The following is a 25,810-nucleotide window of genomic DNA, read 5'->3' as shown; positions in this document are numbered from 1 at the left end:
TAAAACCCAATCAAGCAGTATCTGGCTTCAGTGTGTCCCATACCTCTAGGTGAACAGCCATAAGCCAGGCACTAGTGATAGCTGACATCAGTTTGCAACTTGGCCTCTCGAGACATCTTCAAGCCCAGCATGAGCAGCAGCCACCTATGGATTGCTTTGTGGCTCATACCAGGTGGCCCCAGACAAGGCACTGGCTGTAGCTAAACAGGAGTCCTCCGGGCTGGCACACCCAGTGGCCAGTTTCTGACCCAGCCAGAGCATCACCCAAAGGGTGCACTGGGCAGGCACCAGAGCCTTACTAAATTGAGTGCTGCTCCATAGGGTCAGCCCCTGCTAGACAGCTCCTCCACTGTAGTCATGAACCAGTCCTCACAACCAATCAGCCCAAGGATCAATCCTTCCCATTGACATGGAAACAGCAACCAAGTCTCAACTACAACAGGAGGGCACACATGACCCACACAAGGAACACATCTGAAGTACCTGGTTCAGGTGACCATGGAGACTGCACAACTGGGCCCCACACCAAACCTACTACATAAAGCCACTCTGCTAAAACCAGGAGACATAGCAGCCCTACCTAATACAGAGAAACAAAAACAGGCAGGCAGCCAAAATGGGGAGACAAAGAAACATGTCCCAAATGAAAGAACAGAGCAAAGCTCCAGAAAAATAACTAAACAAAATGGAGACAAGCTATCTACCAGACACAGAGTTCAAAACACCAGTTATAAAGATGCTCAATGATCTCAGGGAGAACTTCAACAAAGAGATAGAAAACATTAAAATGAAGATACAAAACATAAAAAAGAACCAGTCAGAAATAAAGAATATAATAACTGAAATGAAGAATACTTTACAGGGAATCAACAGATTAGATGAAGCAGAGTCGAATCAGCAATTTAGAAGATAAAGTAGCATAAAGCACCCAAACAAACAAAAAAAAGAATTAAAAATAAATGAGGCTAGTTTAAGAGGCCTCTGGGACAACATCAAATGTACCAACATTCACATCATAGGGGTACCAGAAGAAGAGAGAGAACAAGTAATTGAAAACCTATTTGAAAAAATAATGACAGAAAACTTCCCTAACCTAGTAAAGAAAATAGATATACAAGCCCAGAGTCCCAAACAAGATGAACTCAAACAGGCCCACACCAAGACACACCATAAATAAAAAGGCAAAGGTTAAAGAAAGAGAGAATCCTAAAACTAGCAAGAGAAAGACAACTAGTAACTTATAAGGGAGCTCCCATAAGACTGTCAGCTGATTTCTCATAGGAAACTTTGTAGGCCACAGGGAGTGGCAGGAAATATTCAACGAATGAAAAGCAGGGACCTACAACCAAGATTACTCTATCCAGCAAAGCTATCATTTAGAATCGAAGGAAAGATTCCCAGACAAGAAAAAGCTAAAGGAGTTCATCACCACCAAACCAGTATTATAAGTAATCTTAGACAGACAACTTTAAGAAGAAAAACAACAACAAAAAAGATAAAAAGATATGAATAAAATGACAATAATTATATATCTATCAACAATTACTTTCAATGTAAATGAACTAAATGCCCCAATCAAAAGATATGGTGGTTGAAAAAGAAAACAAGATCCATATATATGCTGCCTAGAAGAGACTCAGTTCAGATCAAAAGACATTCACAGACAGAAAGTAAAGGGATGGAAAAAGATCTTTCATGAAAATGGAAATGAAAAAAAAAAGCTGGAGTAACAATACTTATACCAGATAAAATAGACTTTATTTTATTTTTTATTATTATTATTTTTTTAGCTGAGCCATCCTGCCACCTTTTGGCAGCTCAGCAGCAGCTCAGCTTGGGCCAGGAATCAAACCAGCAACCCTGTTGCTCAGAGCTCGCACTCTTGATTGAGCTCTTAACCAACTGATCCACTCTGCTGGCCCTAAAATAGACTTTAAAACAAAGGCTATAATAAGAGATGAAGAAGGGCCCAGTAATCCCACTTCTGAGAATTTATCTGAAAAAAAAACCCAAAACGCTACTTTGAGGGGTCGTGTGCATCCATATGTTCATTGCATCATTGTTTACAATGGCCAAGATGTGGAGGCAGCCTGGCTGAATGAATAGATAATTAGATAAAGGATAAATCGATGGATGACTGGATAAAGAGGAGATGGTACATACATACAGTGGAATATTGCTCAGCCAGGGAAGGGATTGGGTTCTTGTCATCTGCAGTAGCATGGATGGACCTGGGGAGTATTGTCCTGAGTGAAGTATGTCAGACAGTGAAAAACAAATGCAATGTGATTTCACTTATATTTGAAATCTAAAAAACAAAATAAACAAACAGAAACAAACTCACAGATACAGAGAACATTTTGATGGTTGCCAGACAGAAGAGGGGACGGGGGTGGGTGAAAAAAGGGAAGGGATTAAGAAGTACAAATTGGTTGTTACAAAGTAGTCATGGGGATGTAGGGTATAGCATAAGGAATATAGTCAATAATATTGTGATAGCGTGGTACAGTGTCAGATGGTTGCTGGACTTACATGGTGATCACTTCTTTAGATATATAAATGTTGAATAAGTATTGTGTACACCTGATACTAATATAATATTATAATATTGTATGTTAGCTATATTTTAATAAAAATCTTCAAAAACAAAATAAAAATGGGAAAAAATTTGAAGAGACATTTTACCAAAGAAGATAAACAAACAAGGCAGGGAGGGGCACAGATGTGGGATGGCCAAAAGAGGAGACTCATATTGCTAGCAATAAGGTTTTACAAGGCCCTAGCTTTAGTTTTGTCTAAGTTTATGGGTGCTTATTTCATTACTGAAAATGGCCACTTACACAAACAAACAAACAAACAAACTGGTCTTCTTTGCCTGCTCACATCAACAGATGTTGTCAACAACTTTTTGCAAAGTATCGAAGGCAATTTTCACAATAGGTGCTTTGAAAATAAAACAAGAAAATTTCTATCCCATGGAGAGAAATTATATTTCTTTAAATTTTATGTGCAGTAATTTCTTTGAGGAGAAAAATGGCTGCAGCAAAATGGCAAATAGCCTCGGGAATCAACATTATATTTGGAATGAGTCACATGAACTCCTGCAAATGAGAAAGGTGGTCCATTTTCACATAATGGAACACATTTCCTTCTCACTGCTAGAAGATGAGCTATCCCCACTCCTGGCAGCTCGGTAGACATCCTACCTCCTACTCCAGGAAGTCTTCTCCCACTACACAAACCCTCCTGCTACTCTTACAGCACTTAGACACTATACCCCACAATCCAGAGTTACTCCATCAGGGTCCCTAGAGAAAAATCTCAATTTATCAGGAGATGACACAGAATTCAAGTTAAAACTGAGGCTTGCAAAACAACAGCAGTCATGCCAGTTACTGTCTAAATGCTTTAAAATTAAGAACTTTTTTGTTAATGTATGTTAACATTTAACATGTAACAACCTATTAATCTTTACAACGACCCAAAGTAGCTTAAATTATTATCCCCACTTTAGAGATGAGGAAACAGAGGCACAGAGATGTTAAATAACTTTCATTAAGTCACAGAGCTAGTAAGGGCAGGGTATGAATTTGAACCCAGGCTCTGGCACCTGAACTCATTTAACCCCATGGAATTTGGAGCCATCAGTAACTTAACAGTTATAATAATACAATCAGTTCAGCTCTATACCTACGGGTCAGAAACAGTGTTTGTCATCTGGCATAGGGTAAGAGAGAGCTGGCTTGAGGGCAACCAAGGTTCCAAGCCTAGCTCTGAAACTGATGCCTGACTAGACTTGGGCAAGTCCACTGCCTCTGTTTGAGCCTCAGTTTCCTTCTCTGTAAAATGAAGGGTTGAACCTGATGGTCTCCAAGGCCCTTTCAGTGCTGATGTTTTATGAGCCTGAGATTCCTGGCTCAATTCCTTGCAGCCCAGGCCACACTAGCTCTTCCTGGGCCAGGTCTGGGCTCTCCTGCTGGGCTCAGTGTCTCACATTTGGCTCTGCTTCCCATAAATAAGAGAAAAAAGAAAGAGAGAAAATATCCTCCTGAGAGACTGGGAGAGATCCCACGTCTGCTCTGTATGCTTTGAAGAACTTACGGTCGTTAACAAGAAAGAGCTACCTGCCAAGTGAAGGATGGAAAGAAACTAGACTAAGGGGAGAAATGAACTCACAAAACTTGGCTACATTCAAATTGAAAGGGCATCTCTCAGTATTTAAAGAACTGACAATGTTATTGCAACAAGATGAGCCAGCTTCTTAAACAACTGAAGACAGGATAAGCTGTGAAAACTTGGAATGGACCAGAAAACACAGAAAGAACCTGATAAAGTATGCGCCGACCAAGGTTATTTACAATCTGAGAAAATGGTGGAATAAATGACAGATGGCACAGGCACACTGACCTCCACCATCCCACCACGAACTCCTCCAGGGCAGCTGTTACGACTCCCAGGAACCCTAAAGGCATTAGGGTTCAGGACCAGCTGATATCAGCAGAGCAGTTACTGCGTGACAGGCTGTATCATATATTTTTATCCTACTTTGGAGATGAGGAGACAGAGTCTACAGAGACCCCGATTCTAGTTCTGTGTATTCCATCATGAACTAGGTGAACCTGGTCATATAACATCACCTGTGTAGGGCTATGGCTTCTTCATCCATAAAATGAAGGGCTTAATAAGGTTATAGAACATGGGCCTTCTAGCTCAAGAATTCTGTAGTTCATGAAGTTATCAAATATTTAATCATTTATATTCATCTAGAAAAGCATTCACACTGGACCAATTTCATTGGTTTGTATTTCAGAACATTAGAACTCAATGGACTCCACTGTGCTGAGCACCTATGAATCCAAGAGAAAAACAATTGTCCTTTGGGTTTCAATAGCGGTTCTGATTCTCTTCCATATGGTACTACCCGGGATCATCTTATATGGCTGAGTATGTTGTACCTGTACAAGGGCATCTGGCCAAGAGAGGTAGAGGAAATGGGGCTAAATTTCAACCTGCCCTGTGCTCCTGAGGCTGAATTCAAACCAAAGGTGCATTACGGGTTTGTGGGTGCCTCTGAACTATCCATCGACACCGGAGGAAAGCAGCGAGCAAAATTGTGAAACAAGGACCAAGTTTGTGTTCATGTTGTGTTGAATATAGAACTTATGATTTTACCTTTGCTCAAAACATTTCCATACATCTTTCACCACCAGTCAGTTTATAAGACCTTCAAGGAAACCAATCCTATCCTTCATAGCTATACATCAATACTGACTCAAACCAGCATTAGCTGGGATGCTGGAATGGACTGTTTCTAAAATCTCAATCTAAGCTCAAAAGGTTAAGATATTTTGCATAATGGTGGCATAAATGGAAAAATGGGGACAGCCTTTCAATGTGATTCCTTAGAAAGAGGCAACCCTTATTTAACTGAGCATGTCCTGGTATTTAAAATAAATCTATTTAATTACCTTCCCACTTCTAAAGCATGGTAGCTACCAGATACTTGCCAAAAGCACAGGAAAACAAAAACTTTGAGAAAAAGAATTGCTAGATTCCATTCTGGGCTTCTGTTGTGTTGTCTATACATGTGAACGATTCTTTGCCATCACTATCAAATCATTCATTTTAAGTCTCCTGATTTCCCTAGCAACAAATTAGATTTGCACTAATTTGTTCACATTCTTTTCCCTTTACATTGTCATCAGTAGCTATCAAGACCATTCATTTTGGATTTCCTGGGTCAGTCTCAATTTCAAATATTCTGCCTCTCTCTCCTCTCAATAAAAAGTTCCCCACTTTTTATTTGGAAAATATGGTTGCCACAATAATAGCATTACCCTCAAAAATATCAGTTATGCCAGAGTCACACCATCATCACGGTGCCCTTTTTTGGTTTGCGGCCATCAAAAGGAGAACTGGCTGGTCCATCCAGGGCCTGAGACTCTTTTCTTGGCATCATTAAGGAGAAAAATAATGCATTTGCTACTAAACAAGTTTTGGACTAATCCATTTAGAACTCAGATGAACTTTTCCCTTGTTCTAGAAGAAAGTTTTTCAAGGCTAAGAAATTACTATTTGATGGAAGGGTACACAATCTGGAAAAACTGAAGCCATGGGGCTTTCCAACTGCCAAACTCCCACATGCTGGCTCTCGAGACACATCCACACTCACTATTAAAGTGTCACCGTTTATAATTTGGTGCTAAATCTTTCTGAAGCTAAGCAACTCAACATGGTCTTCTGACAAATTGACTCCATATTCTATTAAAACATAGGGATAAGACGAAGTAGGTGTTGGTGATAAAAGTTACCTAATTTCAAATTGAAGATGAAGTTATTAAAACTAGGGCAGCATCATGAAAGGGAAACCAAAGGCTTGGGTTTCAGTAAGCAGGTTCGACTGGATGCTTGCAGCATTTATGAAAGGAAACAGCTGACTCTGGTTTAGTTTAGCTGCCTCCCCAATAGTTTTTGAGTTCCTTTTTCTCAGGTACCTCACTCTAAATCCTCAGAGCATAAAGGGGAGAAAAGTTATAATTGCAGGGACATTTTATGTTTGCCAAGCGCTTGAATATGAAACCAGCTAATTTTTTTTCTCCAGCCTCACAACCTTGTGAAGTAGGTGAAAACTTCATTTTAATGGTGTTACTCTGGAAAGAAATGTTACTGAGTAATATTTTTCATACTCAGGTTAGTTGGTCAGAATCCTTGAAGAACACAGAAAACTTTAAATTACAATGGAAAAATACTAAATTATGTTCCCACCACTTTCGGTCATTTCAGCATGATCATGAATAAGCTATAGATTCTGAGTCAGATGTGCGCAGTTTTCTTTGGACTTTGTCCTTGCTTACTTGCTTATAAAACTTTTAAAATGTACTTCTAAATTACAGCAATTCAGTAAAAAAATTCAAACCTTCAGGCTTGGTTTCCTCCCCGAGAAGGCTGAGTCATAAAAATAAATCTTAGCCATTTCAATAGCCAACACACCCCTCACATTAGGGATTGGTATTGTTCCCCATGTCTCTCATTTCATCCAAAGGTCACGCCCAGCTCACATCTGAAGAAAGAAACAGCTCAAGGACTCATCCAGCTCAACATTTGCACATTTAATAAGAGAACAGAACCTCTGCCAAGGTATAGGGGTGAGCTATATCAGGATCTTCCAAAGGATCTTCTGAGGAGCAGTTATGAGCATGGGCTTCAGAGGTAGCCAGACCTGGGTTCGAGTTCTGACACTGTATGACCTTGGTCACGTTATAATGAGCATGAAATGGGGATGTTGATTATAGCTATAATATAGACAATTGCTATGAGAACTAAAGAAGAAAAAAAATGAGGAAGGATGTCTGGGAAGCACAGTGCCTGGCACACAGTAAGCGCCCACTGGATGCTTGTTGTTTTACGGGTACAGGCATTTCAGGGCTTAGCCCAGGATAAAGGAGCTTCTGTCCTCTGTCCCCCCACTACTCCATGGGTTAGAGTGACAAGTTTCTCTCCAAATCACACCTCCAGGAGGCACTGCCAAGGGAAGTAGAATATTCACTTAACCCAAAACCCAGGGTCAGAATTTAAATCAGGAAGTCACAGACTGCTGGGCTTTTAGAGTTTAGAGGAAATGTGTAAAATATAACTCACTAAGTTAATATATGCAAATTATATATAGTCTCTGATGCAGAGCAGGCAATGAATACATGTCTGTCCTCACTTTCTTTTACACCTAAAGGAACTAAAATCCCACATCCTAAAATGACTTAAGGTCCACACAGCAATCAATGGCAGGGCTGGAACTGGTGCTTGGGTCTTTTATATGGGGGGCGGGGGGAGTGCTGCCTGAGGTCTATCAATGAGAGTACTGGGGGTCAGATGGTTTGAAGGAATAGGCCAAACACCTCCCAAGCTCCAGGAATGATTGTCCTAACTAACACAGCATGCTGCCCCTACCTTTTACCACCAACCCCATTCCTGACCACCGCTGGGAAAGAGAAGCCAGGTTCCCTCTGGCCTGTGGTGGAAATCCCTGCCTGTAAGAACTGGGGCCTCTGAAGGGCAGGGACAGGGCCCTGGGATCTTGAGAGGAGGGGTCTTCTTCCTTCCCTGGCCCACTCTAGATCATAGCGGTCTCAAGTCTCCTCTTATAAATACAAACATTTGGAAAGTTTCCAAAGCCATTTGAAATGGGGGCCAGGAACAAAGAGGTCCAAATATATCCCTTCTTTGCTGTTTAGGCCAAGTCTGTGGAGGTGACAAGCAAGGAGCTCAGGGTTCATAGAACTTTAAGGCCCTTTTGAATATCAACGGAAAATTCTGATTCTGTCCTAGGTATTACACAAAGGAACTGGTTCCAAGCTCTGAGAGTCTGGGGAAGGGTGGCTAACAAGCCCACTACACTTGGTCTGGAGAAGGAGAGAAGGAGACATCAGCGCTGGATAGAAACCACCTTTCTTCATTTATAATTCAGGGAGTCACTAAAGAAATATACCTTGAGCACTAATTGCGAGAGAAGCTCTTCACTGGGGTCCATGGTAGGGAAGATCATGGAGAGGATGTGAAATCCAAGTTCAGGACTGACGGATGGGTAGGAATTAGCCAGGCAGAGAGTTGTGTTCTAAGCCAGGGATAGGTAAACTTATGCTGTAAAGAACCAGATAATAAATACTTTAGTCTTTGCAGGCCATACAGTCTCACTTGCAGCTACTCAACTCACCTGTTACAGGGAGAAAGCAAGTATAGAAAACACATAAAGGAATGAGTGTGGCTGTGTTCCCATAACCTTCCTTTTGGGAACACTGAAATTTGAATTTCATATAATTACCACATGTAATGAAATATTATTCTTCTTTTGGTTTTTTTTTTGAGCCCTTTAAAAACAAGGAACCATTCTTAGCTTATAGTTTAAGAATATCTGTATTAAGATATATGGGGGTTTAGTCAAGGCCATCCCTGAACTAAGATGATATACATTTCTAAACCATATATTCCCTGAGACCCTCGCATCCACAGCTGGGGCTAGGGTGAGAAAAGTCTGCTGCCTAGGGCTCATAATTTAAGGAGGCACTCACTTATAAGTACAGGGTTGGCACTTGCGAGACCCCAAAAGTGAGTGCCTCCTTAAATTTTGCACCCTAGGAACCTCACATGTCTCACCCTAGGCTTGGCTTTGCTCCTACCTGTGCACAACGGAGTACATCATAGTGAAGTGGTCACCTCCTCCTCGACCATCACTGCCTTGAATGGCTTCCTTGTGATGCACAAGTTTGCAGATGACAATCTGGTTCACAGCCAGTGCTCTGGGGTACAGAATTTGAATAAGAAAAACGACCTACATAATATAAAGCTTAGGCACAAAAGGAGGGGAAAACTCTGCAGACTGGAGTTTGGAGAGAATTTAGGAGATAAGGAAGATCAAAAATTTTACTTGGAAGTTGTTGCTGGTGGGGTAGTGTGAGAAAGACTGCAAATGAGATCCATGTCTGAAGAAAATGTTTAACAAGTTTTACTGTGCATTAAGTTTGTAAACCTTCTTTTCCACTCCCATGGCTTTCATTCATTATATCTATATCCATTCTATACCTATGTATAGCTATATATTGCAAATCATGTATCTGATAAACTTACATCCAGAATATATAAAGAATAAAAAAAAACATTTTAATGGGCAAAGAATTATACACCTGAAACCTATGTAACTTTACCAATCATTGCCACCCCAATAAAGTTTAATTTTTAAAAAAATGGACAAATGATTTGAAAAGGCATTTCTCCAAAGATATACAAATGGCCAATAAACATATGAAAAGATTTCAACATCATTAGCCTCAGAAAAGTGCAAATAAAAACAACAATGAGCTATCACGTCATACCCACTAGGATGGCTATAAGCAAAAAGACGGACACTAAGAAATACTGGTCAGAATGTGGGGCAATTGGAACCCTCACATACTGCTGGTGGGAATGTAAAAAGGTGCAGCTGCTTTGTAAAACAGTCTGGAAGTTCCTCAAAATGTTCAACACAGTTCTAGAACCCAGCAATTCCACTCCTAGATATATAACCAAGAGAAATGAAAACATATCCACATAAAAACTTGTACATGAATGTTCATTGTAGCACTATTTGTAATAGCCAAAAAGTAGAAACAACCCAGTGTCCAACACCTGATAAATGAATAAATAAAATGTGGTATATTCATACAATGGAATATAGTAAAAAGTAACAAAGTACTGAGACATACTACAATATAAATGAAACTTAAACCTGGAAAATATTATGCTAAGTGAAATAAGCCAGTCACAAAAGACCTCAAACTATATGATTCCATTCATATGAAAGTCCAGACTAGGTTAAACCTACAGAGACAAAGGATAGATTAGTGGATGCTCAGAGCTGGGGGAGCAGAGAAGGAATGTGGAGAATGGAGGGTGATAGCTGAAGGGTATGGGGTTTCTTTTTGAGGGGATGAAAATGTTCTACAATGTAGTGATAGTTGCACATATTTGTTAATATACCAAAACCCACTGACTTGTATATTCTAAATAGGTGAACTGTATGGTATATCAATTATATCTCAATAAGGCTGTTAAAAAAGAAGAAATTGAAACATTTCTCCTTGACCCCTCCAAGGGTTTCGAATCAGCTTTCCTTGCCCTTGAAAGATGACTGTATCTTTGTGCTGCTAAAGACTGAAGTGGTTTTCTGCTGATTTCTTTCTCAGGGTTTGAGGGGTAATGGCTTAAATGAGAGGGAAGGGGCTGGGGTTCTAGGGCCAAGTGTTGAAGTTAGGAACTTGGATGTCTGAGCTCTGAGGCCCTGAATGTGTCCAGGCCAGCTGCTAGAGCAAAACCACTGGGCAGGGCACCACTGTGGTGTCCTGGTGTCCTGGGGCTTTTCAGAGCCAGAAAATGGCCCCAGCACCATTGTCTGAGAACAGCTTTCCAGGGAAGGCCCTGCCTGAGCCACAGGTTTGTTTAGTTATGGAGGGGTGAGGGGATGGTAACCTCCCCACCCTCAATGATGCTTCAATCCTTGAATGCTGAGTCATTTGGTCCCCAGACAAGAAACCTCTGTACTGGCTCCAGGAGGCCTATAAGCCATTGGGAGGGTTGCTGTACTTGAATCAGCACTGAGGGAGGAGGGGCTCGAGGAGAGAGGGACACCCTTCATCACTCATCACGATGGATGGTTCTTCTATGGGCAGCCTGAGTCTCTCCTGAGTAAAAGTGCAGGGTGCGGATTAGATCAGGGTTCCATCCGATGCTCCTATCTTTGCCCACGGGTTCTGATTCTTTTCAAACCATATTCTAAGTAACCATGGCCCACTTCCAGTCCTGGAGCCTCTCCAACTGCTAATTCCCATTATGCAGGACATCTGGGGAAACGGAAAGGGAAAAAAAAAAGTCCTAATGTTGATACTGCCCCAAGGCTACCATGAGAATAACAGTGGCCATGAACACATTTAACTTTAAAACTAAAGTCCAGGGTCAGTTTTTTTCATTCCACTTTTTTTTTTTTTTACAAATCCTAGCCAAAGAGTTGGGGTAACTACAGAGGTGTAGAAATAAATTTACCCTAAACTGTCCCAGTGCAGCTAATAAGAGAAAGTTGTCCAATTATCACGGAGCTGACAGCCCGTCACATTTTCCACTGATGCACTAGACGTGACTAAACTGCACAGGGACTGGCCGGGGGCTGGATTCCCTTTCACTGTGCTCAGCAGGAAGAGGCCAGCATTGTCCTCTACCCATGTCATGAACCTGACATAACCCTTAGTCATGGAAGAGGAGGCCTGGCATGTCACCAAGCCCAGGCTTTCTGCTTAGCCTGTGTACCCTGGGAACTTTTCATTATTTCAAGGTCCAGATTGTGCCCAAGCTGCAGGGAGACCAAATTTCCAGACAAGAAAACAAGACATGTTGCTATTTCAACAGCCATCTATTACAACACTGAACAGCAGGGCTCAACGGATATTTGATCACCCATAAAAGTTACAGCTTAGAAAATGAATTTATTATTGGTTGGTCCCTTTATACATCACAGAGAAAATACAGAACCGAGAGTATACATACCAATAAAGGTCATTGTCATTGTCTCTTAAGTTTAAGTCTCTCTGCTAGCAAGTAGAAATAACGTGAAGAAGAAAGGCACATTTTAGGAGGAAGAAAGCAGAAAAGGAACTAGCAACATAGAGGCTGATGTTTACTTTCCTTTTTAATTTAAAGATTTTCTAGTCTGATTTAAAAAAATATGAAGCTTCATTTTTTTCTCCATTGCTGCACATACTGTTGTACATTAGATCAAAGTAGGGAAGTAAATAAAGCGACGATTCCAGGAGCTGGTGGACTTTCGGCCCTGGCCACCCTCGTTTCCTCCACGTTCCATCCTTCAGTGCACACGGAACTCAGGTTACATGGACGATTCCAACAGAGGCAGGGACTTCTTGTACTTTGTATTCAGAATAACTCTAGGTACCTAACGTCCCCCAAATTCAGGCAGGGAGACGATTTTTTAAAAGGAGAAACACCCTTAACCAAGCTTTAACCTGGAGACTTGAGCTGCTTGCCAAAATATGCCGTCTTTTTGAGTCAATAAATTGAAAGCAGGAGAGAGGGAGTGTGGCTGTAACTGGATAAGGGGTAAGGTTTTAATTTTTTACAAGCAGAGGGAGGAGGATACCAACATGGTTAGTCAGTCAGCCAGCATTAATCCTCATTAATGTCTCCCATTCAAATCCATTCTCCTCTGCACAGCTGTGCAAATATAAATTAATTGGGTCATTTTGATGAAGGCGCACAAGAAAACAAAATTTAATGTGAGGAAAAGGAACTAATTGGACAAATCACACATTCTTTAAATGTGTGGGAAGGATTGTTCCAACTACCGTATCATAGACTGGGGGACACACATTCGAATTCATACTGCTGTAAACTTCCCTACATGAGAAGCTACCAAAGAGCAGAAGGTGGGGACATGTTTGTGATAAAGCACATAATAAATGGCCAGGGGGAGAACAGGGCCACTCACTCTTCACCAGCCACTGCCGACTAAAATGAGACCGGGTTTCTAAGCATGACATTATCCTGTTTTCTATTAATATATACTTGGCATCATGCTTGCATTATGGAGAGTAGGAAAAGGTAGGGCCATCTCTTGCCCTTAATGAATTTACAATCTGACTGGTGAACCAGGAGGGACACATGTGAAATAATCAGAAAACTGGAACAGGAGCACAGCATTAGAGTCTGCATTTTTTAGCTGAAGGAAGCAATTTACAGGAGCTGGGGGAAAGTGGCTATAATTCATCCATGCAACTTTTGAGAAGGATTTCCACCAGACTCAAAACGAAAAAACAAATTACAGAGAGAATACCATATTCTAGTAAATACTGATTCATTTCTGCCATGGTATGGATGTTCAAAAAAGACTCTCCCTTTCAGAGATTTCCCTTAAGATAGGACAGGAGGACAGTCAGCCCATCCCTCAGCTTCATGTTAAGGATTAATAAAAATGCCCACAGACTCCTGGAAAGTCAGAGAAGAGAGACAAATTCCTGGACTTCAATCTGACTGAGATGTGGCAACCTCTCTCAGCCTCCAGGCACTAAGAAGATTTGCATCATCTGTTTGGTTCTTTCCATCGGAAATTACCCATCCCAGGGTCTCTGACTGGCAAAAAGGGGCAGATTTGAGCTAGGGACGCGTGAACATTCTCAGACGAAGAAGATGAAGAGGCATAGCTCCAGAAATTGGATGAAAAAGTACAGGCATGCCAAAAATTATCCTGCAGTTTACTCCAGATTCACAACCCTCATGCCTGGATAAGTGTGTGTGGGAACTATGATAATGGTTCTCAAGCGATCTACTTCCACTCACTTTGCTATTGTTAAATTTCTGTTGTGTTCTTAATGTTTAACTTCAGGCGTATGTGAATTTAAAAATCGCTGTATTTTTAAGTGGGATGATACACTGCTCTGATGAACTCCTTTCTCCCTGTGTGGACAGAATTCAGAATTCAGTCAGAAGAGCTGGGGAGCATGTGGGTAGCTGACACCACCTTGACTGTGACTCAGGTTTCATGAGGTATCAGGTGAAGATGCAAAAACAAACCTACTGACATTTGTTGGAGTGAAGGGTAGGTCGATTGCATGGAGAGAAGGGCCTGCAAGCTTTTGCTTTTCAGGCAGGCTCCCAGGTCAGCCTTGACACTCCTGGAGAGTCCAAGCAGTGTGAGGGTCTTTACTGCAGAGTAATATTCCCAAAATGTCCTGACCAAAAAGCAAAGAGCTCAGTTTAAGCTCCTGGTGAGTGGTTCTCAATTCCATAGAATCACCAAGGGAGCTTTGAAAAAATATTCATGCTGTGCCCTACCCTAGTGATTCTGATTTGGAGGGTCTTTAGGAGAGGTGTGGGGGTGGAGGTGGGGCTGGCCACTGTGATTCTAACATGTAACCAGGTTTAGAACCACCATATTGAACATGGCCTGAGATACCTAAGCAGTGTGTGTGGCTATTCAATCAACAGATGCTGAAATGAACAGAATTCTTCTGTTCCTTTAAAACCTTCCTCTAAATTTTATTTCTTTCTGGATCTTGAGGACCTAAGAGTGTTGGCTGCCTGGATTACCACTTACTAAGTTATACCACTTACTAGCTAAGTGATCTCAGACAAGGTACACAACTTCTCGGAGACTCCCATTTTCTTAGTAATACAATGGGGTTAATAATCACACCAATACCAGAGAGGAGTTGAGATGATAGCATGAAATCAAGAATAAATTATTTGGCCCAGGCCGAGTGGCTCAGTTGGTTAAGAGCTCGCTCAAGAGTGCGAGCTCTGAGCAACAGCAGTTTGAGTCCCAGCCCGAGCTGAGCTGCCAACAGGTAGCAGGATGGCCTAGCTAAAAGAAAAAAAAATTATTTGGCCCAATGCTTAGCACATGTAAAATACACAATAAATATTAGCTATCATGATTGATGATGATGAAAGTAAAAATAAATATACTAGTTATTTTTCAATAAAAGGGATGTTTTTCAGGTCCAGGTTGTAAGGAATTGTGAAACACTAGAAAGTGAGAGTTAGAAATTTAGCATTTCCTTCAATTATGACTATAGGCAACCCCCCCAGCCCTCCCCCCACCCCCCAGTAGCAGCAGCAGTATCTGTAATCTTGTCGCCAATAGAAATCAGATATTTCCATCTCTTACAGTCATGGTAGAGAACCTAAAATAGTATTTGTATTTAGTGTGACCAACTGCCCTGGTTTGCCAAGGACTGAGGGGTTTCCCAGGATGCAGGACTTGTGGTGCTAAAACTGGGAAAGTCTCAGACAAATCATTCCCTAAGTACGTTCATCAATACTTAGATGATAATTAGCTTATCACTAAGTGCCACTGTTCAACGTGTTAATAAAGAAGTACTGAGCCTGCTATGTCACAATTTCAAAAAATATATTATTAAATGTATATCCATGTAATCTGTATCCTTTACAATGCTTTGTATTTTATTTGATGCATTTCAAAAGCATTCTTCTGAGTCTACAGCCCTCACCAAATTGCCAAAGGGGGTCCATGGCCCAAAAAAGGTTAAGAGGGGAGAAACTGAAAACATTGATTGGAAAATGTTGAAGAAACCAGATTGTCAGTTACTTTAGACTTTGCAACCTAAAAACATAGTAAAAGAAGCCATAGGCCTGTATCCGCAAAGGACACAACAGGTCATCAATTGATGGAGTTTTCCCATGACCAGGAGTTTCTGTCTTGTAATTCCATACACAGTGCCAGGGAATTTCTGTAATTTCTCTACTCCTCACATATATACATGTATTTTGTCACTTACATTATTGCAAACTTAACTCAATCTTGATAGCTATCAATTGGATAGCAATCTGTTAGGTCTACTATTTTCCAACAACTTCAAATGTTTCCCCTATGAATCATAATTTGACAGAGCTTAAAATTTTCTATGAATGAGTGCAATGAAACTTTAGATTTTAAAAGATCAAGCTTAAAGAAATGATCAAAACAAATTTTAACTCTTACTGGATACCACTGGGCTTCTGATAGACACCGGCTCCCATCTTGACAAATCACCACAGTTGACAGCCGTCCTGTTACTCTCCCACAAGGCAGTAAGAGACCACTTCTCTTCTGATCAATATAACTGCAAGCTTCCAGCCCAATGTGACCAGAAGGCAGAGTTCTCACAATGGCTCTTGTCCCTGTATACACGGATTTCTTAACCTCCTGGTCATTTTTACAAAATCTCCTCACTAACAAAGTGGACCGCTCCTTTTTACTTTTTAAAAAATCTTCTACATCTTCACAATTATCAGGGAAGTCCCCAAAATGGCTCAGAAAGGTCTTGGCAGATGGACTATCAGTAAAATCTTCTCTGCAAAAGCTGTCACTTGAGCATGCCATGTTGGCCTTTTGGCAGGAACCGTCACAGCACAAATATTTTTCATTCAAGGTGTCACAGTGATCACACTGCAGCTGGCTAGTCTCATTATCACAGTTTTTCGCCAATTCCATCAGCTTACAAGTATATGCCATATAATTCTTCTTTTGCTCCCCACTAACACCAGGCAGCGATACACAGTTTCCACAATCATCCAAAATCAAGTTATCTGACAGGGTACAGAAAGTGTCTGACATTGTTCTATCAAGTTCATAATGAAAATGAAATACCGCCATGTTGCTGTTGGGGTGTGCCGTGCCCGACTCTAGGATCGCCGATTGATTTCCTAAGGGACTAATGCTCATAGGAGGTCTGTCTATTTCCAGTTGAATTCCAGGGAACACCTTTCTTTCCACTGAAGAAGGGATTCCAGTTTCCAAACACAGGCCTTCCTCTGTGACAGAATTGCATGTTTCATAAAACTGGCTCTGTGGAAGGCCACGCTGATGGTTTTCCAATCTGTTGTTGCAGTTAATGTTAAGGTTTTCCACAGAATCTGGTGTGCTTTTCTCCCAGAACTGTTCATTACTGTTCTCATCACTCATTATTTTTTCCCTTGCTATTGAGAGAATCTTGGGCAAGTTGCTTCCAGAAGGTTCTTCTTTGTTTGGTTTTGAGATGGTATGTGAAGTCTGCCCACTCTGCCTGGTAGTATGTACCTTTGGAACACTGATGTCTGAGATCTTTTCACTATTTTCATCTATAACTGACTGAGAAGATACCACTTTTCTCTGAGTCACAGGAATGAGAACAGAAGCTGTCATTTCTTCAGAAGTCATCTTGACCAACACACAGGTTTTAGCTACTGCTCTGTTTCTCCTCCCTGGTGATCATGTCAAGATTTTAATAAAATGACGGGTTATCAAAATAATCTCAGATATACAATTCCTCTGAGAAACAAAGTGATAGTTCCTTTCATTCAGGTGAATTAAGAGCCAAACAAATTTCTCCAGTTATAACTTCCTACCATATGCAATATGTTTTTCTAGATCAGGGTTTTAAGGTGGTAGATCAATTTCCTTTTCTCTGTTATTTAAAGCAATTGTTTTGAAGACTTTTATTCGGGATTGCATTCTGCAACTTCTGATCCATCACTGATTTAGAATGATTTAAAAATCCAGTTTGAAAGTCTCCTGTAAGAAAAAAGAACAATGTCAAACACTGTGACACTAAATGAATTTTTAAATGAGCTCATAATTTTAAATTAATGCAAAATATGAACCAATTTTAAGGAAAGAATTTTGCAATCGTAAGTTAGTTTTACAGTCATGGGGATGTAAAGTGCAGCATAGGGAATATAGTCAATAATACTGTAATAACTATGCATGATGTCAGATGGGCACTAGAATTATCGGGGATGATCACTTCATAAATTATATAAATGTATAATTACTGTGTTGTACACCTGAAACTAATATAATATTGTATGTTAAATGTAATTGGAAAATTTTTAAAAATTTAAAGATATGTAATAAAAAAATAAATTAGTTTTAATGTTTTTTTTTCTTGATTTAATATTTCAGAAGTTCTGTTTCCAGACAAAATGGAGTAACAAGGACTAGATTTATCCTCCTGCCTTAAACAACTGGGAAAAAATAATGAACTAATGGTTTTCAGATATTGAATAGGCAACACAGAACAGTGATCCCTGACAAAAGAAAAATAAATAAGGTGAGCCCTATAAATGCCCTAGCTGACAGCTTGAGAGTTCCTAAGCTACAGGGGAAGGATATGGAACTCAGGTAGAATTGAACGGTGTGCATTAGTTAAAGAGAAGAAGTTGAGAGTTCAGTGAGGCCAAGGAAGCTAGAGAAAGAAGACATATTAAGTAGAGGGGGCAAAGATAGGGATGATAGCAGGCTTCTCATGAGAAATAATGTAAGCCAGAACAGAGTGGAATAAATCTTTAAAATACTGAAAGAAAAAATGCTGCCAACTTTGAATTCTATACCCAGCAAAAATATCTTTTGAAAACAATGAAATAAAGACTTTTTAGACATACAAAAGCTGAAAGGATCCATTACTAGTAAGCCTGCTTACAAGAAATGGTAAAGCAACTCTTTTAGGCAGAAGGAAAATGACAACAGATAGAAATCTGTATCTATGCAAAGGAATAAAGAGTATGGAAAATGCTAAATATGTGGGTGAATACAATTTTTCTTTTCTTACTTAAGATAATTGACCATTTAAAACAAAAAAAATAATAATGTATTGTGGGGGTTCTAACAAATGTAGAAATAAACTGTGTGACAATAATAGCACAAAGGTCAAAAGAAGGGAAATGGGAGTGTACTGTTATAAGATTATTTCTTATTTGCATCCAGAATATATAAAGAACTATTAAAACTCCATAATAAGACAAATAACCTCATTTTTTTAATGGGCAAATGTTTGTATAAGCACTGTACAAAACAGAAATACAAATGACCTACAAGATCATGAAAAGATGTTCAACATTGTTGGTCATCAGGAAAATACCAATTAAAATCACAATAAGATAGTACTTCATTTTCACTATAATGGCTAAAATTAAAATGACTGGTAAGCGGGGAAGGGGGTGGTAGAAGAGGGTAAACAGGGTCAAATATATGGTGATGGAAGGAGAACTGACTCTGGTAGTGAACAGACAATGTGATATATAGATGATGTATTACAGATTTGTACACTTGAAACCTATGTAATTTTACTAACCATTGTCACCCCGATAAATTTTAATTAAAATGACTGGCTATCACAAAGTTGGTAAGAATGTGGAGCAACTGGAATATTGTTGTGGGAGTGTAAAATGTCAAAGCCACTTTAGAAAACGGTTTGGCAGTTTCTTAAAAAGTAAAACATATTCATACACTTACCATATTACCCAAAAATTCCACTCAGAGAAGTAAAAGCATACACTCACAAATGGACTTGTATGCAAATTTTTATATCAGCTTTATTCATAAACGCCCCAAACTGGAAACAACCCCAAAGTCTGTCAACAGACAAATAAACAACATGTGGTATACTCATACAATAGAATACTGCTTAGTAATAAAAGAAATAGTCTACTGATTATGTAATAAACATGGATGAGTCTCAAAAACATTAGGTTGTGTGAAAGAAGCCAGACACTGAATGATTCCATTTATCTGACGTTCTAGACCTGTGCTATTCAATAGTGTAGCCATCATTTCAGGTGAACACACAGCACCAGGATAGTGGAATCAAACAGTCTCAACTTGGGTCCCACCTCTGCCACTTAATAGGCTGACCTTGCACAACTCATTTAACCTTGCTAAGACTTAGTTTCCACACTTGTAAAATGGGGGAAAATAATAGATTCTCATGTAATCTTCATAATAATCCTACGAAATGGTTATCCCTCAAAAAATAGTACTTTTTTTTCTTTTAAGATTTTTATTGGGGAATTGGGGGAAGGGGAACAGACAAGTTGCTATCCTTTTGTTCTTGAGTCTAGTTGTGGAGGACGTTGCTTCACTGGCCCAAGTTGGCACCATCATTGCGCTCTTCCTGGGTGAGGCAGATCAGTCGCCGGCTTCTGGACGGCCGCTAATAGCGGCTGCTGGCTACACATTGTAGCCCATGGCAACCCACTGCCACAGGGGCTGCAGCCTACGCCTTCGCCAGCAACTCACAGCAACCCAGCTCCAGGTCAAGCTGTTGTTCAGCATCTTAGCTGTAGAGGGCAGTGTCACTGGCCCTCACATGTGGGATCCGAACCGGGGCCCTCTGGCGTCCCAAGCCAGGTCTCAACCAACGTGCCACTCGGCCAGCCCCAGTACTTTTTATTCTTATCATTATAAAAACCTCTCCTGAGTCATCACAAGTTACTTCCTGATACAGGCCCATGTTCATTTCTTTTAAATCACCTTCCAGTACAATAATGATAAAGACTTGATAAATATTTGTGTAGAATATTATTTGTGTGCTAGTATGTGATAATTTTCCTTATATCATCCAGTGCATGCAGCTAAATTATTTTTTAAGTTTTACAAGTTTACTGGGTGCTTAGCACATGTGCCAAAGTGCCACATGACTTCACAAGAAAAGAAAGCCACAGTCCCTGTCTACAGGGAAATCATTTGTGATTACAGAGCCATAAATAAAAAAACTAAGAATATGTGCTAATATCATAAAATATGAAATTGTATAGTACCGGCAGTTAAAAAGTGGGTCAATCATTCAATAGTGTTTGTACTAATTGTGTAATAGATAAAGAATGAAGATAAAGATGGCAGAAACTAGCATGGACTCAAGTCATCAGCAAAGGCTTCCCAGAGAATGTCATGGTCTATAAAGGATGACTCTGCCCTGGGAAGTGAGGTCAGGGAGAAATCACAGGAGAAAGGGGGTCTTGGCTATTTCTTGGAGCTGGGATGGAAGGTCATGAGTTGGCTGGCACGTGGAGGCTACTCTACCCTTGCTAAGCATAATCGCAACAGAAGCAGTAAAACCATCCTGGACAGGTGCTCGAAAGTTCTCATACCAGGTCAAGGCAGCACACTTTGGAAGCCTTGCAATGAAAGGGAAGAGAAAAGTGGGAAGGACCCAGAATGGCTTCTTTGAAGCCCTTGAATTACCCACCCCATGCATCAAAAATATAATGGCCTTCCCCAAGCAGCCAACTGCCACCATTTGCTAGGGTCCCTATAGCTCATGTTACAAGCAATGTTTAATTAATTGATAGTTAGTTAGGCAACATCAACACACCTATTCACTAAATGTCTTTATCAAAGTGGTATTTTATAAGTCATGCCTCAATTAATGTAATTGTCTTTCCAAAGAATTAAAAATACATGTGATGAAAACTAGCTCACTCTGGATGAGCTAAACATAATAGAACCACTCTACTACCCTAACACATTCTCAAATTACAGTCGCTCAGTAAAATGATCCAGATTTAATCAAAATAAGATATGATTCAGCTTCTGCAAACTCTTTTCTTCATGGCTGTGCTTTCTGTACTCCCTCCTACCTGGGTCCCCACATTTGATACCTAGCCTACATGTTATCATCACACCAAGTAAAACATTTTCCAGACTAAATAACTCTCCAGTTTCATAGCTGTTCCCCCTCAAAGCCCTAGCAGATGGAAAGCATTTTAAATCCACATAGTTAGTGCATAAGATGGCCATTTCTAGCCATTTTCTTTTTTTATATTACATTATATTTAACACCATCACCAATAAAGGTCTTCAGAGGTCCTCTGGACAGCAAGCTTAAAAAATTCTTCCTGTTCTTCATAGATGCCCACAATAACATCAAATTCTGGGTGAAGGCCTAAGCCAACAGCCGACTCAAACAGTTGATGTCATTCTAACATCTTGTTTTCGATAGAGTTAAAAATGCAAATAGTACACCTGAAATCTATGTAATTTTGCTAACAATTGCCACCCCAATAAACTTTAATTAAAAAATAATGCAAATAGAATACCTCGGTAAAGCTCAAAGTCCATTTTAGCTGTTCTTCTGATTTACTACTAAGAGGTCATCATCCAAAGAGAGAGAAACACTATTATTCATATTTTTTACCTGATTGAAAAAATAATGAAGCAAACAAGTTTTGAGGGGTGTTGTTGTTTAAATTTGTTGAATCTGTAGGTTATACCTTGGCGTTTTTGCTCTTTTTCAGGGCAGTGTAACCCAAAGTACAGAGCTGTTTGCTGAGTCCACATACTGAAGCAAGCAGGACTGGTCTGACTTAAACTAGCATCCTTCAAGCCATTCCTGAGCCTCTGACAGAAGGTGGTGGGAAGGAGATACCCAGGGAGGCTGAGAGGTATGCAAGTAGAGGAGCCATGATATGGCCAATCTCAGGATCTGGATGCTGTGGGCTCCTCAGTAAATTAACTATGCACAGGTAGTGCTATGCTTGGTAAGCATAGTAAGTATAGTAGGTGTAGTCCATTTTTAGTATCCTTATGTCATTATTTCAAACATCAGTTGTGATTTTTATGATGAGTGCCAGGGATAAAAAAACAAAGCAAACTTTGGCAAAAGGGCTGTACCACATTCTACACTAACTGTTTAACAAATAACACCTGTTATTTTTTTTTCTGATGATAAAAGTAATACACATTTACTGTAGAAAATCTGAGTAAAGGCTGAGAAGTATACAGTAGCAAAGATAAGGTCCGATGATTAGGGAAGTCCTAATTTGGTTATAACTTTTCCCCAGGTTTCCACCCCCCCACACACCCGCACTTCTGTGTCCTGCTCACCACTCCTGAGGCCCCTCCACCTTCCTATGTGCAGAGCCACATTCTGTTCAGGAAGCTTTTCTGACTGGTGGCTGTGAGCCTTACTTTGAAACTATCACTGCACCAACCATCCAGAACATTTTTTTAGACAACCTTAACTGCCCTTGTTCCCAAGCGAAGAGGTGGTAAGTATCCGGGACATGCGCCAGAGCGTCATTTCCTTTATTATTTCCCACAGCGAAGTACTACATGCTTTCCTACTAATCACCTAACCATTCCTTTCAGGAACTTCTCCATGGGAATCCATCTCTGAAAAGATTTTTCAATAAAAACACTGTGCCTTCTCAGTTGCTGCAGGCATATATAATGTTTTCTATCCTGACTAATAACCTTGGTTGCTTTCCTGTGGTGGGATGGCAGCTAAAGATAAAGTGCTTCTGAAACAGTCAAGTTTGATTTACTTTACCCATAACTAAGAAAACATAACTACTGGAAAGCAGTCTCTTAGGTCACTTCACCACCTCTGTGCTATCAAAACCTGAGATCTTTCCTGCAAGGTTCCAACCTAAGCACCTCATCTGTAGCATCGTATTCAACCTTCCCAGCAACTGTGGTGAGGTACTTACTATAATCACATTCCCAGTGTAGGTAAGAAAACAGGTTTAGAGAGATTAAGCGATTAAGCGCCTAGCCACTGGCGAAGCAGATACTCAAACCCAGGCAGCTACCTCCTCATAGCAAGCCTTTTTTGCCCTGGTTAATATTCTTCCCATGAGGCTGGAACTAGTGATTCTCACATTTATATTAGCATCAGAATCATGTGGGGGACTTGGTAAAAATACACTTGCTTGAGTGCTCGCCCAAGAGATTCGGATTCAAGAAGGGGAGGAGAGATCTACATTTTTAATATCAATAGCACCCCTTTGGCCCCAACCAGGTGACTCTGGTGCCAATTGTATTCAGACTAAACAGAGAGATACTCCATTTAATAGAAGGAAACTCTACCCACCAGGGGGACAGTCTTTTGTAAAATGGTATTCATTTCCCCATTACCCATGATCCAACAGAGCTTTTTAAAAAGTGGCAGGGATTTGTTGAATGGGCAGTGTCAGTTTGGGGTGATGAATGTACGTAATGCCACTGAACTATACACTTAAAAATGGTTAAAATGGTAAAGTTGTGTATATTTTACTATACTAAAAAAATAGCAGGATGCTAACCTCTTTGCCGCCTTGGGGAAGATGTCTCTGACATGCTTTCTTGCACAGCTGGAAAAAGGTGAGGTTTAGTCCTAAGGGACCCCTTGGGAAACGGACAACTGAGAGAGACAAGGTGAAGCAAAGTTGGACCTCAGGTGGCCTCTGTTCAGCTTTCAGCTGGCTATGTGAGAATTCCCAGCACACTTAAGCACACCTGATCCCTGCCTGACCACCGCTTATCCCTGCCATCCTCGTGGGTGTCTGTGGACATGGTAGAGAGGAGAGAGAGGAGCCCAAAGGACACCGGGGAAAGAGCCTTCTTCAGGGCTTCAGTGCCAGCTCCACCCTGGACTTTTCAGCAAGTCCCCCCGCTTCCCTCAGGTGTCACCTGGTCCGCTCCTCACCTTTCGGATCTCAGCTCATACGCCATCTCCTCAGAAAGGCTCTCCTGCTCTAAAACAGCCTCTCCTCCCCTCCCACCCATCACCTTCTGTAATATTGCCCTGCCTGTCTTCTGAGCACCTACCACCACTGGAAATTATATTTATTTGTACATTAGTTACTTATTGGCCTCCTCTGACTAGAACCAGAATCCCTGAGAGCTGGGAATGTGCTGGTTTTGCTCACTGTCATCTTCCCAAGATCTTGCTGGAGACATAGTAAGAACTTAATAAATATTTGTAGATTAAATAAGTGAATCAGCCTTATCTGTTTCACTGTATCTAATCAGCTCTTTCTACCTCCCAAGGTGATTTGTATAAAAGGTCAAATGAGATCAGGTGCGCCAAGGTTCTCTGTAAAAGGGAAGACTCCACACAAGGTGGGGAAGGGCAATTCAAGAAGCCCTGAGGGCCTCTCTGTGACCTTGGTACAGTGGTGTGGCCCCTCCTCGCTTCTCCACTCATTCTAGGCACAGATTTGTCTGGAATCTAAAATGACGATGCTCAACCCTGAAGACCATTATCCAAACAGAATGCAACTAAATTATTTATGACAAGGTGAGGCCCCTCAGTGAGCTGTCTCAATAATGGGGCTCAAATAATAAGATGCTACTGAGGAAGTCAGGGATCTGCTAGGAGAGCAAACCTGGAAGAACCACAAAGATGCTCCCTGCCCCGGGTCAGTTAGGTTAACAAGCATGAACTCAGTGCCTGTATATCCCAGGTCTGGGCTCAGCCCCGGAGAGACAGGTGACAGACTGTCAAAGTGGAGTGGGAGAACCCCGGAGAGACAGGTGACAGACTGTCAAAGTGGAGTGGGAGAAACAGACACTAAATTGAAGACTCAGTTAATGAGGTGAATCCGGACAGGGGAAAGTCAGGGAAGGGGTTCTAGATTGACACCGAGATTGAATTTAAAGTACAGAGAAAAGAGGGCTGCGGAAGAGTGAGCAGCCGAAAGTAAGGCACAGAGTGAAAATACCAGGCATTGTGTTTAGAGAGCTCTTAGTAGTGAAAGCATTGGGTTTTACTGCTGGAGTATCCAGTGTGTTAGGGGACGGGTGGGGGGCAGAGGGGGAGAAGTGGGTATCAGCCACTCTCCTGCAGGCAGCAGATCAGAGCTGTGTTTCAGACTCATTCCCGTGGAGGCTGTGTGAGGCCATGTGGAGAAGAGCCCACTCATTGGTCCACGAGCCCAGAGGGCCAGTCTAGCCTGGCTGGGAGTACAAACAGGTGAAAAGAAAAAGATGAAGCCGACTTCACTGTGCTCCAAACAGGGAGGGCTTCAGTTGGGAGGGACTAGGCTTGGGAAAGGAGAGAGAAACAGCAAGGGAAGAAATTTCCCAGCCAGCCTTGTCACACATGCTGCAGGGAGTGACCCATGTGTGTCATTGATTCAGAATTGCCTCTGAAACTTGCATTCAGCAGACTCGCCCTGGGATGGTGCAGCTTCCTAACAGCCTGACAGAGTGCACAGCAGCTGAGTCCATGCTGAACAGAGGGAAGAGGAGAAAGGACCAGTG

General features: G+C 41.0%; 1 protein-coding gene across 4 annotated transcripts in view; it reads right to left on the bottom strand.

The window, feature by feature from the left end:
• Positions 1 to 25,810, bottom strand: part of LOC109380958 (1-phosphatidylinositol 4,5-bisphosphate phosphodiesterase epsilon-1-like) — a 47,628-nt gene that overhangs the window by 2,960 nt on the left and 18,858 nt on the right. For 2 of the 4 annotated variants that reach the window (XM_019639095.1, XM_019639097.1), the window contains exon 2: positions 15,158 to 17,581. In XM_019639095.1, the coding sequence (XP_019494640.1) occupies positions 15,905 to 17,227 (1,323 nt within the window). In that variant the 5' untranslated portion in view covers positions 17,228 to 17,581 and the 3' untranslated portion in view covers positions 15,158 to 15,904. Of the gene's footprint in view, positions 1 to 15,157; positions 17,582 to 25,810 lie in introns of those variants that run through there. The other 2 variants (XM_019639098.1, XM_019639096.1) reach the window with 2 other exon arrangements.

This window comes from Hipposideros armiger, unplaced genomic scaffold (genome assembly GCF_001890085.2).
Source record: "Hipposideros armiger isolate ML-2016 unplaced genomic scaffold, ASM189008v1 scaffold_42, whole genome shotgun sequence".
NCBI classification, from domain to species: Eukaryota; Metazoa; Chordata; class Mammalia; order Chiroptera; family Hipposideridae; genus Hipposideros; species Hipposideros armiger.
Note: the sequence above shows the minus strand (reverse complement) of the source record. Positions and strands in the feature narration are given on the sequence as shown.